Below are 15,311 nucleotides of genomic sequence, written 5' to 3'. Positions count from 1 at the left end.
CCCCTTCCCCCCAAAAAAAGAAAAGATTTGAGCACTAATTTGCATGCTTGCCCCTAAACATAAATTCTCACTCCTTCCCTCCTCCCAGTTCAAACCCTCTCTCCCTACAAATCCCCTAAGTAAAAATCCCCCCCTAAAACAAAATCACCCCACCTTGCACGAATTCTCTACCCCCCAAATTTCCTTCTGAGTACAAATCCTCTCCCCCTACTCCAAGGACCCCTCTCAGCAACCTCCCCCAATCCCCCCTCCTATCAAAAATCCATCCCCAAATCCCCCCTCCCAACACTAACCTTCCCAATCCCCTCTCCTAGCACAAATCTCCTCCATCCCCCATCCTAGTACAAATCCTCCCAATCACCTCATCCTAACACAAACCTTTCCAATCTCCTCTCCTAGCACAAATTCCCCCCCCCCCTCCATGTGCCCCCTCCTAGTACAAATCCCCCCCCCCAAATCCTCCTCCTAACACAAACCTTTCCAATCCTCTCTCCTAGCACAAATTCCTCCCCTCCCCATGCCCCCTCCTAGTACATATCCCCCCAAATCCCCCTCCTAACACAAACCTTCCCAATTTACTCTCCTAGCACAAATCCCCCCATCCCCCCTCCTAACACAAACCTTTCTGTCAGGGCTCCGGGTATGACCAGAGGTATGTGAACTGACGCAGGGAAACGCAGGCTTCAGATATGTTATAAACCAGGGGTGGGCAAACTTTTTGACTTGAGGGCCGCAATGGGTTCATATATTGGACCCGGGGGCCGGACCAAGAGTAGATGAATGATGTGTATGTGTCATCCATAGTAAGTATAGTAATATTCCCCCATAGTAAGCATAGTAATTTATCCCCCATATAGTAATTCATCCCCCATATAGTAATTCATCCCCCATAGTAATTCATCCCCCATATAGTAATTCATCCCCCATAGTAATTCATCCCCCATAGTAATTCATTCCCCATAGTAATTCATCCCCCATAGTAATTCATCCCCCATATAGTAATTCATCCCCCATATAGTAATTCATCCCCCATATAGTAATTCATCCCCCATATAGTAAATCATCCCCCATATAGTAAATCATCCCCCATAGTAATTCATCCCCCATATAGTAATTCATCCCCCATATAGTAATTCATCCCCCATATAGTAAATCATCCCCCATATAGTAAATCATCCCCCATAGTAATTCATCCCCCATAGTAATTCATCCCCCATATAGTAATTCATCCCCCCTATAGTAATTCATTCCCCATATTAATTCATCCCTCATATAGTATTTCATCCCCCATAGTAATTCATCCCCCATAGTAATTCATCCCCCATAGTAATTCATCCCCCATATAGTAATTCATCCCCATAGTAATTCATCCCCCATATAGTAATTCATCCCCCATATAGTAATTCATCCCCCCTATAGTAATTCATCCCCCCTATAGTAATTCATCCCCCATATTAATTCATCCCTCATATAGTATTTCATCCCCCACAGTACTATTCCCCCCCAAGTAGTAAGCCAAGTCCCTCGTGTCAATTCACTTACCTTTGCTCCGCGCGTTCCTCTCGCCGTGTTCCCGCGCCGTTCCGGTCTTCAGGGCGGACTGTGAGAGGAGCCTAGCTCCCCTCCCCTCACGTTCGTCACGCTGCCCCGCCTACACACATCCTGACAGCCACATCCGCGGGCCGGATTAAAAGGTCCGCGGGCCGTAGTTTGCCCATTGCTGTTATAAACAATATAATTTATTAACACTAACAATACATAAACGCAGTGCAATACTAAAACATAAACACAGTGCAAACGAACCAAACCAAACCACCCACAGATAACAATACATACAATGCAAGCGTCGTCAGGCATGCCGGGTCAATAACAATCGGACAGGTAGGAACAGGAGGAGCAGGCAGAGAGTAGTCAGGTCACGAGCCGGGTACAGCAACTAACGGGCAGGTAGGTACAGGGGGTCAGGCAGAGAGTGGTCGGGGTCACAAGCCAGGGATCAAACAGGAGAAGTCAGCAGAGGTCAGGATCAGGCAGGGTCAGCAACGAATCAGTCAGACAGGGACAGGAACAGGAACGCAGGTAACAAGATACAGGGGCCCATGGAAAAACACACACCAAGGCCCAGACTGCAGGTCTGGCCATCCCTTAAATACACCTCCGTAATCAGCTTCAGGTGTTTGGCTGACTGCAGGGTTGAGTCTCTGATTGCTGAGAGCACCCGCTGGCCAGCCCTGGTACTGCAGCCCACAAGGCAGGTGAGTCCCACCATTATTGGCAAGTCCATTCCTGACACTTTCCAATTCCCTCTCCAAGCACAAATCCCCCCTCCTATCACAGATCCCCCAAATCCCCTCCGAACACAAATTCTCCCCAAATTGCCTCCTGACACAAATTCCCCCCCTCCTCCCTGAAAAAAAACCCTCCTAGCACAAACACTTCCAATCATCCCTCCTCATACAAATCACCCCATCCCCCAAATTTCCCTCCTAGCACAAATAACCCCTAATCATTCCTCCTAACACAAATACCCCCCCCCAAAAAAAATTCCCCTCCTAGCACAAATATTCTCCAATCATTCCTATTAGCACAATTCCCTGACCCCCCCAAAAAAAATCACCGCCACACCAGTTATATGCTGATGCTGTACTGCACTGGTGACAGTATGTAAAAATAAAAATTGTGAAAATAATTTTTTTAATTTCTTGATTTTCCAAAACATTATGACAAAAAATTACAACTTCAAAAAACTCGCCATGCCTCCTATGAAATATGTCGGACTGTCTACTTTGTAAAAAGGGGTCATTTGGGGGATATCTGTACTGTCCTGACATTTGGGGGATATCTGTACCGTCCTGACATTTGGGGGATATCTGTACCGTCCTGACATTTGGGGGGATATCTGTACTGTCCTGACATTTGGTGGGTATCTGTACTGTTCTGACATTTGGGGGATATCTGTACCGTCCTGACATTTGGGGGATATCTGTACCGTCCTGACATTTGGGGGATATCTGTACCGTCCTGACATTTGGGGGGATATCTGTACCGTCCTGACATTTGGGGGGATATCTGTACCGTCCTGACATTTGGGGGATATCTGTACTGTCCTGACATTTGGGGGATATCTGTACTGTTCTGACATTTGGGGGATATCTGTACCGTCCTGACATTTGGGGGATATCTGTACCGCCCTGACATTTGGGGGATATCTGTACCGTCCTGACATTTGGGGGGATATCTGTACCGTCCTGACATTTGGGGGGATATCTGTACCGTCCTGACATTTGGGGGATATCTGTACTGTCCTGACATTTGGTGGGTATCTGTACTGTTCTGACATTTGGGGGATATCTCTACCGTTCTGACATTTGGGGGCTATCTGTACTGTTCTGACATTTGGGGGATGTCTGTACCGTCCTGACATTTGGGGGATGTCTGTACCGTCCTGACATTTGGGGGATGTCTGTACCGTCCTGACATTTGGGGGATGTCTGTACCGTCCTGACATTTGGGGGATGTCTGTACCGTCCTGACATTTGGGGGATGTCTGTACTGTCCTGACATTTGGGGGATGTCTGTACTGTCCTGACATTTGGGGGATGTCTGTACTGTCCTGACATTTGGGGGATGTCTGTACTGGCCTGACATTTGGGGGATATCTGTACTGTCCTGACATTTGGAGGATATCTGTACTCTTCTGACATTGGGGGATATCTGTACCGTCCTGACATTTGGGGGATATCTGTACTGTCCTGACATTTGGGAGATATCTGTACTGTCCTGACATTTGGGGGATATTTGTACTGTTCTGACATATGGGGGCTATCTGTACTGTTCTGACATTTGGGGGATATCTGTACCATCCTGACATTTGTGGAGTATCTGTACTGTCCTGACATTTGGGAGATATCTGTACTGTCCTGACATTTGGGGGATATCTGTACTGTTCTGACATTAAGGGGATATCTGTACCATCCTGACATTTGGGGGATATCTGTACCGTCCTGACATCTGGGGGATATCTGTACTGTTCTGACATTTGGGGGATATCTGTACCGTCCTGACATTTGGGGGATATCTGTACTGTCCTGACATTTGGGGGATATCTGTACTGTTCTGACATTTGGGGGATATCTGTACCGTCCTGACATTTGGGGGATATCTGTACTGTTTTGACATTTTTGGGCCTCAAGAAATTACATTGGCTGTCAGTACTTCATGATTGATCAATTTTCAGATATATCCCATAGTTTGTGAACTCTATAACTTTCCTGAAAACTAAATAATAAACACTGATTTGGGTTATTTTCACCAAAGAAATGTAGCAGAATACATTTAGGCCTAAATTTATGAAGAACAATTATTTATTTTCAAACTTTTATAACAGAAACAAAGAAAAACGAGTTTTTTTTCAAATTTTTGGTCTTTTTTTGTTAATTTAGCAAACAATAAAAACCCCGGTGGTGATCAAATACCACCAAAAGAAAGCTCTAGTTGTGTGAACAAAATGATAAAAATGTAGTTTGGGTACAGTGTTGCATGACCGCGCAATTGTCATTCAAATTGTGAGAGCGCTGAAACCTGAAAATTTGCCAGGAAGGGGGTAACAGTGCCCGGTATTGAAGGGGTTAAATACCAATGGATACTCCGGAACTGGAAGTAAAATACAAAATGACCGCAGTGGCCATCTGGGAAAGAAGATACAAGATGCCCACGTTGTCTGAATATCCAAAAAGTTCTACTAGCGTCATTTGTTTGCAAAAAAGAAAAGAAAAGTACTAGGGTCACTGGTTCAAATCCCAACCATGGCACCACCTGCCTGGAGTTCTCCCTGTGCCTGTGTGGATTTCCTCCAGGTACTTCAGTTTCTTCTCACACTCCAAAGACATGCTGGTAGGTGAATTGGATCCTGTCTAAATTGTCCCTAGTATGTGTATGTATGAATGTGAGTTAGGGACCTTAGATTGTACGCCCCTTGAGGGTTAGGGACTGATATGAATGTACTGTCTATGTGAAGTGCTGTGTAAATTGACAGCGCTACATGAGTACCTCAAATAACTCAAAATTCACATGTTATAATAGGGAAACCCGTTCTTAGATGATAAATTATTCCGATATTTCCTTTTTACAATACATTATGCAAATAATCTTATTATACAAATATCCCCATGCATGAAGGGTTACAGTGTCCACATATAGAAACAGAATAAAAAATATATAATTAAATTAACCACATGCCGCCCAGCCACTGTAGAAATACGGCGGCAGGGCGGCACGGCTGGGCAAAACCACGTTTTAAAACCCGTGTTTTTAAAACAGGTAGGGGGCGCACACGAGGCGCGCCACTGCCCTACCTGTCCCGCCGATCACAGCCGTGGATGTCAGTCGCCAGGTCACAGCCGGTCGCTATCGGCGGCAATCGCTGACAGAGAGCAGGGCTGCAGTAGCTGCGCTTTCTGTCAGTTCCCTGACAGCTCCTGACACGCTGATCGGGACAGAAAAGTTTATCTGTCCCGATCAGCGGTGTTCCCTGCAGTACAAACCCCGCCCCCTAGTAAAACACTCCCCCTCACACAATTAACCCTTCCCTGAATAATAAAGTTAACCCCTTCCTCCCCAGTGCCATTAGTACAGTGTCAGTGTTTTGTTTTTTTCACTGATCACTGTATTGGTGTCACTGGGGATGTCAGTGACCCCAGGTCATTACCCCCCAATGTCAGAATGTCCGCCGCAGTCCCGCAGTCCCGCCATAAGTCGCTGATCGCCGCCATAAGTCACTGATCGCCGCCATTATTAGTATAAAAAAAACCTAAAAATCCCAGTTTCTTTCCCGCCATTTGTAAACGCTATAACTTTCACGTAAACCAATTAATTTACACGTATTGGGATTTTTTTTAGCAAAGACATGTCGCAGAATGCATTTTGGCAGAAATTTATGACTAAATTTGATTTTTACATTTTTTTTTTACTGGACATGTTTTATAGCAAAAAGTCCAAAATATTGTTTTTTTTCCTCAAAATTGTCAGCCCTTTTTTTATAGCGCAATAAATAAAAACCGCACAGGAGATCAAATACCACCGAAAGAATGCTCAATTTGTGGGAAAAAAAAGGATGTAAATTTCATTTATGTACCGTATTGCACGACCGCGCAATTGTCAGTTAAACTAGCGCAGCGCTGTATAGCAGAAAAATGGCGTAAATTGCAGTATCTATACCATAGTTTGTAGACGCTATAACTTCCACACAAAGCAATCAATATACACTTATTGGGATTTTTTTTACCAAAAACATGGAGCAGAATACATTTTGGCCTAAATTTATAAACTTTGAGTTTACTATATATTTTTTATAGCTGAAAGTAAAAAATATTGTTTTTCTTCAAAATGTTTTGCATTTTTTTGTTTATAGTGTGAAAAATAAAAAGCGCACAGGTGATCAAATACCACCGAAAGAAAGCTCTATTTGTGTGAAAAAAAGGACGTAAATTTCGTTTGGGTGCAGCCTTGCATGACCGCGCAATTATCAGTTGAATTAGTGCAGCGCCGAGTAGCAAAAAGAGGCGTGGTCATTAAGGGGGTAAATCCTCAGGAGCTCAAGTGGTTAAATAAAATAAAAAAAAATAAAATACATGGATCTTTACAAATAGGAACCCACCACCACACACACACACACAAACATTAACTGTTAACTGTTATTAATACCCACGTGGAAGAAAACAATATTTGAAATATATTTAAAAAATATTCTTTCCAAATATATTGACATATATTTGAAATACTACAATTATGGCTGTATGAAATATATTTAAAAATATATTTCAATATATATACTGTATATATATATATCCATTCAGTCGTATCTGACCCTTGGCAATTGCATGGACCGTCACTCTTAAGCGACTTTTTCCATGAATTCTCTTAGCAATTTTTACAGGGTAGGTTTCCAGGTCTTTCCCCAACCCCCACCATGCAGGAGATCCCGCATGGCCAGGGATGAAACTAGGACAATTTAGACAGGAGCCAATTAACCCACCAGCATGTCTTTGGAGCAGGGGCGGACTGACCATTCGAGCTCTCAGGCAATGCCCGAGGGCCCGGGGCCAGTAGGGGGCCCCATGAAATGCCCCTGGTACCTTTTCTATAGGCTTTTTTGAGTGTGGGCAAGGACACATGGACCCCATAATCCCCTATTGCCCGAGGGCCCTATGAGTTTTCAGCCAACCCCTGCTTTGGAGTGTGGGAGGAAACTGGAGCACCCAGAGGAAACCCACGCAAGCACAGGGAGAACATGCAAACTCCATGCAGGAGGCACCATGGTCAGGAATCGATATATAAAGATATATATATAAATATATATATATATATACACACTGCATTTTGAAATGCGTTTTTAATATATATTACAGAATATATGAAAACTATTTTTAAAATGATATATTTTTTAAATATATTCTTCAGATTTTTTTTAACATATAAAAAAGTAATTTTAACATATATTTTTACATATATTTGTAAATGCATTCCAAAAATGCAACTTTAAAGTACTTTTAAAAACATACAGTATATTTGAAAATGTATTTTAAAAAATATTTCTTATATTTTGTAATAAAAACGCATTTCAACATATATATATATATATATATATATTGAAATATATGGAATATGGCCAAAAATATATGTCAATATATTTTGGAAGAATATTTTTAAAATATATTTCAAATATATTGTTCTGCCGTGTGGAAGTGAAGCACACAGAAAAGTGCACAGGGTGTACGTCTAGCCCTCCACTGAAGAGAAAGGGCCCTAGCCCTGATCTCCCCGTGTACAAGGCTCCTGACAGGGACTGAGGCACTCACTGGCCCACCTGGCCAAAACCAGGTGGACCCCTTTCTTCAGGAGGCCTGCTGAAGCAAGGCCACCCCAAGTACTTAGTGGGGCTCCCCGAAGGGAGTCCCTATGAAAGGAGGAGACCCTGACCAAAAGGCCACATGCCTCCCCCCCCTTCCCCAGGGCTTTCAGGGCAGGCCCAAGGACCTACACCTTGCTAATCGATAAGTGAAAAAGTGCACACATGTGACATATCAGCGTGAAGGCCAGAGGGAGCGCAATAATTCTAGCACAAGAGCTCCTGGTTAACTCTGAACGAATGATCTGTAAATGATTTTAAAGCGCCACCTATGGAGGTTTTTGAATACCGTAGTTTTTTGTGATATCACAGGACATTTTTAGGATGCGGCATGTTTAGTATCAATTTACTCGACGCAACCTCATCTTTTATGTTTTAGAAAATGTGTGTTTGCACAAAAATTCATTTTCTTAATTTTTTTCCTGAAAAAACTTAAATTGGAACAGTGATTTGTAAAGATGCTGAGTGTATATGTGTTGTGTCTGTTCCCTACTTCATTCGTTTGGAAACACTGATCAATATAAGGATAGGAGTTGCCGATCAGGTCCCTAACAGTCCCCAAATATCTGAATACCCAATCCTCTCCATTCCTTAACTTTCTATATTCATCTATCCACAGAACTGCAGACCCTGACCTTCCCAGCCCCTACCCACCTCAATTCATGTCTGCACAGCCCTGATGACCAGAACCTTCCAAGTCCCTACCCTTCTCTATTTATGTCTCCACAAAACTGGAGACCCTGACCTTCCCAGCCCTTACCCACCTCAATTCATGTCTCCACAGGCCTGGGGACTCAGACCTCTCCAGTCCCTACCCTTCTCTATTTATGTCTTCACAAAACTGGAGACCCTGACCTTGCGAGCCCTTACCGACATCAATTCATGTCTCCACAAGCCTGGGGACCCAAAGCTTTCCAGTCCCTACTCTTCTCTATTCATGTCTCCACAGCCCCAGGGTCCTGTCCATAGCCCCTGGGATTTATCCAGACTATATCCTGTTTGTACCCCTTGGATACACCTGATACATCTAGCCTTCCCATACCCCTATAATGTATCTAGTCACTATAGAGTACCTGTACTGCTAGGATTTATCTGGTCTTTCTAGCATGCTCATCTTCCTAAGATTTGTCTGGTCCATATAGCCTGCCCATCCCTCTAGGAGTTATTTGGTCCATCTGTCCTGCCCATACCCCTGGGACTATCTATCCTGTTCGTACCCCTTTGATTCATCCGGTACATCTAGCCTGCCCACACCCCTGATTTATCTGGTCCCTATAGCCTGCCTTTACCACTAGGATTTATTCAGTCCACCTAACTTGCCCACACCTTTTAATATATATTTAATCTGTCTAGGCTGCCCATTCCCCTAGGATTTAACTGGTCCATCTGGCCTGCCCATACATCCATCTAACCTGCCCGTGCCCCTAGGATTTATCCAGTCCATCTATTTTTCCTCATCTTGTCCACCTACCCTGCCCACCCTTACAGGATTTATCTGGTCTATCTAGGCTGCTCGTACCCCAAGGAATTTTCCTGTCCATCTAACCTACTGGTACCCCTGGGACTTGTCCCATACAACTAGTCTGCCCTTAACCCTTTGATTTATCTAGTCACTATAGTCTAACTGTACCCCTAGGATTTATTTGGTCCATTTAACCTGCTCACCCCCCTTGGATTTATCCGGTCCATCTATTCTGCTTGTGCTTCTGTCATGCTTGTACCCCTTGGATACATCTGGTTCATCTAGCCTGCCAATACCCCTATATTGTATCTAGTCACTATAGCGTACCTGTATACCTTGGCTTTATCTGGTCTATCTAGCCTGCCCATCTTACTAGGATTCATCCGATCCACATAGTCTGCCCATCCTCCTGGGATTTATTCAATCCATCTATCCTGTCCATCCTCCTAGGATTTATCTGGTCCATCTAGCCTACTCGTACCCCTGGGATTTATTCAGAGTATCAAATGCATCCACTATACCTAGCCTGCCTACACCCCTATGATTTATCTGGTCTTTATAGCTTTCCTGTACCTCTAGGATTTCAGTCCACCCAGCATGCCCACACCTTTTATTATATATGCAGCATGTCTAGCCTGCCCATTCCTTTAGGATTTATCTAGCCCATCTAGTCTGCCCATATATCCATCTAGCCTGCCCAAACCTTTAGGATTTATCCAATCCTTCTAGCCTTCCTGTACCCCTGGTATTTATCTGGTCCACCTAGCCTGCCCATCCCTACAGGATTTATCCTGTCCATCTAGCCTGCCCAAACCCCAAGGATTTATCCTGTCCATCTAGCCTGCCCAAACCCCAAGGATTTATCCTGTCCATCTAGCCTGCCCAAACTCCAAGGATTTATCCTGTCCATCTAGCCTGCCCAAACCCCAAGGATTTATCTTGTCCATCTAGCCTGCCCAAACCCCAAGGATTTATCCTGTCCATCTAGCCTGCCCAAACTCCAAGGATTTATCCCGTCCATCTAGCCTGCCCAAACCCCAAAGATTTATCCTGTCCATCTAGCCTGTCCAAACCCCAAGGATTTACAGACCCCATATAGGCTGTATACTGACATTGCACTCTCTATTTCTGTTCACAGCTGGTATTTTGATCTGGGAACAAAGATGGATGCCAAACGCTACCTTATGCAGGAGCAGAATGGGACTGGCTCCTACCTTGTGTGGAAGAAGAAAAATGACGACTATTATTATCTGTCCGGTAGGTCTGGCTCTCAAGTTGAAAAATCCAGAATAATGATAATACTTTAGATCGAAACTCCACCCTACCAATTTCCATTGCATTTGCCTTACATTTCCAATTGTCAAAAAAGCATTCAAGAGTTGCTGTGTAATTACAGAAGTTGTAGAAGCTGCTGCTGACAAAAATGAACCACCTGACACAATGTTTATAAACATCGATCAGACAGGAGATAGAGAGATATAAAGTAACAATGTTTATAAACATCGATCAGACAGGAGATAGAGAGATACAAAGTAACAATGTTTATAAACATCGATCAGACCGGAGATAGAGAGATACAAAGTAACATTGTTCATAAACATCGATCAGACGGGAGATAGAGAGATACAAAGTAACATTGTTTATAAACATCGATCAGACGGGAGATAGAGAGATACAAAGTAACATTGTTTATAAACATCGATCAGACGGGAGATAGAGAGATACAAAGTAACATTGTTTATAAACATCGATCAGATGGGAGATAGAGAGATACAAAGTAACATTGTTTATAAACATCGATCCGGGGGAGATAGAGAGATACAAAGAAACATTGTTTATAACCCTAAATAATTTGTAAAGTGCCACATCCCTGTATTGTAAATTTCTAGTAGCGGATTGTGAAAGAGGGGATTTTTAAGGCACAACTATTAAAAAAAATACTTTATTTATTCAATTAAATATAAAAACTACTAATATAGCATACAGTACAATAGTTTATAAAATCAATCCATAATACAATCTTATTCATCAGTTTCACTAAAACATTTTATAAAAATGTATAATTTTATAAAACAGTATAAAAATATACTGAATGTATATTTCCTTCCTTGCTCAACTATTATTTTCTTGCTGATTTTTTTTGTTTATTATTTATTTTTATTCGTATTTAATTTTTTTTTAAATTGTATTTGTTAGGGAGTTTTTTTGGCTCGGCATTTTAAAAAAGTGCAAAATTAAAATAGAATTGCCTTTTGTATTTGTAAATATATTTGCAATACTTTTGCGACAGAAACATAATTTTGGTGTCGTTTTAAATAGGACAAATGATAGAATTACATTTATACTTTTTAAATAATAATGATAATATTATTAATAATAATAATAATAATAATAACAACAATAACAACAATAATAATATTTGTATGATTATTATTGTTGTTTTTATTTTAATAATTATTATTTCTACAGTTTTTCATCAACACTGGTCAGTTTTCTGATTTTTTTTTTTGTTGCATGCTTGTCGCTTCGTCAATGGATCTTTGGAATGCATAACAAAATAAAATAAATTTTGCAAGACAATATCATTAAAAAAAAAAACCTTGTTTGTCCTTTAAAAAAATTAAGAAAAAAAGCTTATTTTTATAAACTCACAACAAGGTATCCCTTTGGCTTTATATGGAAGATACACCATGGTGACCAGCTTTTGTCCTCTTCTTTTGCAGTGCGTGACAGCTCAGAGGTCCGGAACTACCGAATACATGAGTTCCATGACTCCTTCTGCTTGGTTCAGCGAGTCTCCTTCCCCACCATTAAGGATTTGGTCCAATATTACCTGGAGAAACAGGATGGTCTTTGTACAAAGCTGGACAAGCCCTGTGTCAAGGTTAGATGGCGTCAAGGTTAGATGGTGGACTATGTGATTATCAGTAGATCACCTTTCAGATACAGAGGAACATGCCTCATTGGACAGGTCAAGGTTTAGCATTTTGGACCACGCCCAGTTCCTCCATAATTCATCTACCAGGTTCAGAATATGTCCTATACAGTACTGTTCTGAACCAATCACTGACCATGTAATGTTACATGACCTATACCCCAAGAGACTCCATCCTCTCAATCTCCCAGTTACTTCTTCACATGCAGCTCCATAAGTTCCTGTGCTTGGGTTATTGTGGTCTTGGCTTTGCACCTTTTCATTTTACCAACACAGCAGGCGATCTCGGTCTTTTAGTGTGTAGAATACCAGCCATCACCCCGAAGGAAAGGAGAGGACAGTGGAATGCAATGCCTCCCATGTCTGGGACAGAGCTCAAGCTCTGTGTAGTGCAAGACAGCCAGGAGCACACAAATTCACTAACCTTGATACCCTGAGCAGCCAGAGACTTAGCAGGCCCCCTAACTGCTTCTATAGAGTTTCTTCATTTTCCCATGCACCCCCATACCTTATCCAAGTTCCGAGTTCCTGAAATAAACAATAGTGATGGCCTTGATGTTCAACTTGAATGTAAGTTTGACTCAAACATCTGCCGTTCATGTGGTCAGCGCACACATGAATGGTAAATGCGTTAAGGATCCCCACAATTCACTGTGTTCTCACAGTGCGTTGTGACTGGCCAAAGCAATGCACCTGACCACAGGTCAGGTGCAATGCTTTGACCAATCACAGTACAATTGGGTGGAGCTAGCGGTGACAGCACAGCACAATTCTTTACATCTGACTCCCAAATGTCAGATAGCAGAGAGTGCTTGGAGGGTGCGGATAGGTCGGTAGGCATAGTTTCTTTTTATTTTGGCGAGTTGGCGTCACCTTGACTATGCTTCTTCTTGATCCCACCCTGAAACCACTGATTACTGACATTTGGCTTGTCCTTGACTACGCTTCTGCTTGATCCCAATCTGCAACCAGTACTTGCTGACCTTTGGCTTGTCCTTGACTACACTTCAGCTTGATTCTAATCTGCAACCACTCATTACTGACCTTTGGCTTGTTCCTTGACTATGCTTCTGCTTGATCCCAACCTGAAACCACTCATTACTGACCTTTGACTTGTTCCTTTGCTATGCTTCTGTTTGATTCCACCCTGCAACCACTCATTACTGACCTTTGGCTTGTTCCTTGACTATGCTTCAGCTTGATCCCAACCTGAAACTACTCATTACTGACCTTTGGCTAGTTCCTTTACCACGCTTCTGCTTGATTCCACCCTGCAATCACTTGTTACCGACCTTTGGCTTGTTCCTTGGCTATGCTTCTGCGTGATCCCAACCTGCAACCACTTGTTACCGACCTTTGCCTTGCTCCTTGGCTACACTTCTGTTTGATCCCAAAATGCAACCACTGGTAACAGACCTTTGACTTGTTCTTTTACTATAGTTCCACTTGATCCCACCCTGCAACCACTTGTTACTGACCTTTGGCTTGTTCCTTGACTATGCTTCCACTTGATCCCAACCTGCAACCACTTGTCACCAACCTGTGGCTTGTTCTTTGACTATGCTTCTGCTTGATCCTAACCTGCAACCACTAGTTACTGACCTTTGGCTTGTTCTTGACTATGCTTCTGCTTGATCCCAACCTGCAATCACTTGTTACCAACCTTTGGTTTGTGCCTTTACCACTCTTCTGCTTGATCCCACCCTGCAATTACTTGTTACCGACCTTTGGCTTGTTCCTTGACTACACTTATGCTTGATCCTACCCTGAAACCACTTATTACTGACATTTGGCTTGTTCCTTGGCTACGCTTCTGCTTGATCCCAACCTGAAAGCACTTGTTACTGACCCTTGGCTTGTACCTTGGCTACATTTCTGCTTGATCCCAACCTGCAACCTCTTGTTGCCAACCTTTGGCTTGTTCCTTGTCTATGCTCCCATTTGATCCCAACCCGCAAACAACTGGTTACCGACCTTTGGCTTGTTCCTCGACTATGCTTCTATTTGATCCCTACCTGCTACATCTGTTATTGGACCCTGACCTATTCACCTCCTGGTGGGGCACTCCTGAGGACTGCAATGTAGTAGTAACATGCAGCAATACCCATTTGCACCATCAGGAGCTCTGGTGAATTCTGGTTAGGGCTTAGACCCCACACCTCAGGTGAGCCCACATCATCCACCAGGGCAACCTGCTTATGCACTTATCCAGATGGTTGGTGGGAGCCCCTCTACTGCTATAGCTACTGGTCTCCAAGACTAACCCCTGAGTATGACATCAACATCGTAACTTTGTATTAGGCAGGAGGAAACATTTTCCCAGTCTTCACTTCTGCAATAATCAGACTGCAAGACTGTAACTTTGTATTAGGCAGGAGTAAACATTTTTCCCAGCCTCCTCTTCCGCAATAATCAGAGTTCAACATTACAACTTTGTTGGAAGTCGCAAGCTAAGGGGCTGATCTGTGTCAGACAGGATTTAGATGCTTGCGTCATCTCCGTGTTGGCATTTAAGTCCAAAAACTAGATGGGGACCCGGGATGATGTCTTAACAAAGATGGTGTTGCTGTTCTAAAGAGGAAAGCCTCCTACCAACATCCCGGAGAGTTTTCAATAATTACAAAGAGGACTTCCAATATACAGTACAAAGATCAAAACATATTTTGACTCCAATCTGTCTTTCCAGCCCCAGATCCAATCGCTGAGAAATTCATGCAGACTCCACCTCCGCAACATCTCCAAAATACGACCGTTCCTAACTCCAGAAACCACAAAGCAACTTATTCACTCCCTTATCATATCACGACTTGACTACTGCAACTCCCTCCTCGCCGGCCTACCCCAACACATGCTATGCCCGCTTCAGTCTATCCTGAATTCTGCGGCCATACTCATTCACTTCACCAACCGCTCCGTATCCGCCTCCCCCCTCTGCCAATCCCTCCACTGGTATCCGATTGCCCAACGCATAAAATTCAAAATATTAACATTGACGTACAAAGCAGTTC

At 43.0% G+C, this 15,311-nt stretch overlaps 1 protein-coding gene across 1 annotated transcript in view; it reads left to right on the top strand.

The window, feature by feature from the left end:
* Positions 1–15,311, top strand: part of LOC149438564 (tyrosine-protein kinase Src42A-like) — an 84,738-nt gene that overhangs the window by 17,866 nt on the left and 51,561 nt on the right. Inside the window, exons 2-3 of the mRNA XM_089659691.1 lie at positions 10,507–10,625; positions 12,092–12,252. Of these exons, the coding sequence (XP_089515817.1) occupies positions 10,507–10,625; positions 12,092–12,252 (280 nt within the window). The remainder of the gene's footprint in view (positions 1–10,506; positions 10,626–12,091; positions 12,253–15,311) is intronic.

Source organism: Staurois parvus, unplaced genomic scaffold, assembly GCF_062004578.1.
Source record: "Staurois parvus isolate SC_StPar_1 unplaced genomic scaffold, SC_StPar_1.0 ptg001181l, whole genome shotgun sequence".
Lineage (NCBI taxonomy): Eukaryota > Metazoa > Chordata > Amphibia > Anura > Ranidae > Staurois > Staurois parvus.
Note: the sequence above shows the minus strand (reverse complement) of the source record. Positions and strands in the feature narration are given on the sequence as shown.